Source organism: Penaeus monodon, chromosome 31 (assembly GCF_015228065.2).
Source record: "Penaeus monodon isolate SGIC_2016 chromosome 31, NSTDA_Pmon_1, whole genome shotgun sequence".
NCBI lineage: Eukaryota > Metazoa > Arthropoda > Malacostraca > Decapoda > Penaeidae > Penaeus > Penaeus monodon.
In genome coordinates, this window is record NC_051416.1 from 30,784,336 (window position 1) to 30,785,601 (window position 1,266).

At 33.0% G+C, this 1,266-nt stretch overlaps 1 protein-coding gene across 4 annotated transcripts in view; it reads right to left on the bottom strand.

The window, feature by feature from the left end:
* The window catches only part of LOC119593163 (phosphoribosyl pyrophosphate synthase-associated protein 2-like), a gene marked incomplete at its 3' end in the record, with an annotated part of 42,915 nt that overhangs the window by 26,779 nt on the left and 14,870 nt on the right, over positions 1–1,266 (bottom strand). For 2 of the 4 annotated variants that reach the window (XM_037942133.1, XM_037942131.1), the window contains 1 exon segment: positions 418–540. In XM_037942133.1, coding sequence (XP_037798061.1) covers positions 418–540 — 123 coding nt within the window. 4 annotated transcript variants of the gene reach the window in all.

A 1,266-nucleotide genomic window follows, 5' to 3' on the forward strand; every position in this document is an offset into this window, starting at 1 on the left:
GAGTAGATTAAATATGGGGATTTTATAGATGCTTGGGAATGAGTGAAATTTATGATTTTGCATTTGTCTGGCCAAAGTTCATTTGCCATGTGACTTCCCATTGCTCAAGGGAGTCTAGGTCAAGCTGGAGGAAGTCTTCATTTCTTCAAGCAAATGTTTTCAATCACACTCTTTCCCACTAAATAAAAAATGTTTTAAAGTTCACAAGAAGACTATAAGGAACCTATAATTTTTTTATTAAGCTCTCTCACAGATATTATTAGTGACAATATGCATATCTGATGTAATCTATCACTAATGATCAGTAGTTCTGACAACTGGAACATAACCATAACAAATCAGTCTCTTTTCCTCTTGTAGTTAACTTCATGACAGTAAAAACAATGACACTAAAAACATTCATGAAAAGTTCCTTACTTGGGGTTGGCTGTCTGAATGAGGTAAACACTCTTCTCTCTCACTGACTCCATGATCTCTACACTTGTTTCTCGATTGGCCATTTCCTTCACTTCTGCTCGACCTACGGGCACTTCTAGCCGGCTGCAAAGATGCAGCATAAAATGGGTAATAGAATGAAGGAATCTCAGATTATCAGGTTGCTGAACACATGCAACATAAAGCAGTAGCAGTAAATTTCTTATAACCCTGCATTTGTTATTTAAAAAATGGTCAACTAGATATGAACACAACCCAGATAACTTTGGCTTTAGAAACAAAACAAAGCAAGAAAATCTGAGGAGGAGGTTGTATGCAGACTACAAATAGGTTAAAGCATCTAATTATGGTGGGAATTATAAGGGTCCTCATTTAAATTAAAGGTATATTATTTGAAGATGATAACCATTCAACCTTACAAAATCTGAAGTGACTTTAGTTAAGCATGAATTCCTTTTTTAAAGATATAATAATTGCTAAAAAAATCAAGTAAACACACAGCATTAACAATAAAAATGAAAGGGTTACTGCTATCAATATATACTGTCAAGAAATCATGTTTAACCATGGCAATAAGAAACAAACTGTAATGAAGAACAAAATATTAACAGGAAAATAACAAGGTAATAATAAATCAAATAAGCACAACTAAATATCCCCAAGTCATCTTCAATGAGGAGAGGCTGTTTTGGAGGAAATAAGGAGGCGGCAATTCCTCGTAATATCAAGGAGATGACACATACACATATATTAAATAAATCTGTTAATAAAATTAATATCAATTATCAAATACAAATAAAGAGTATCAACAATATGCAATAAAATCCAAAG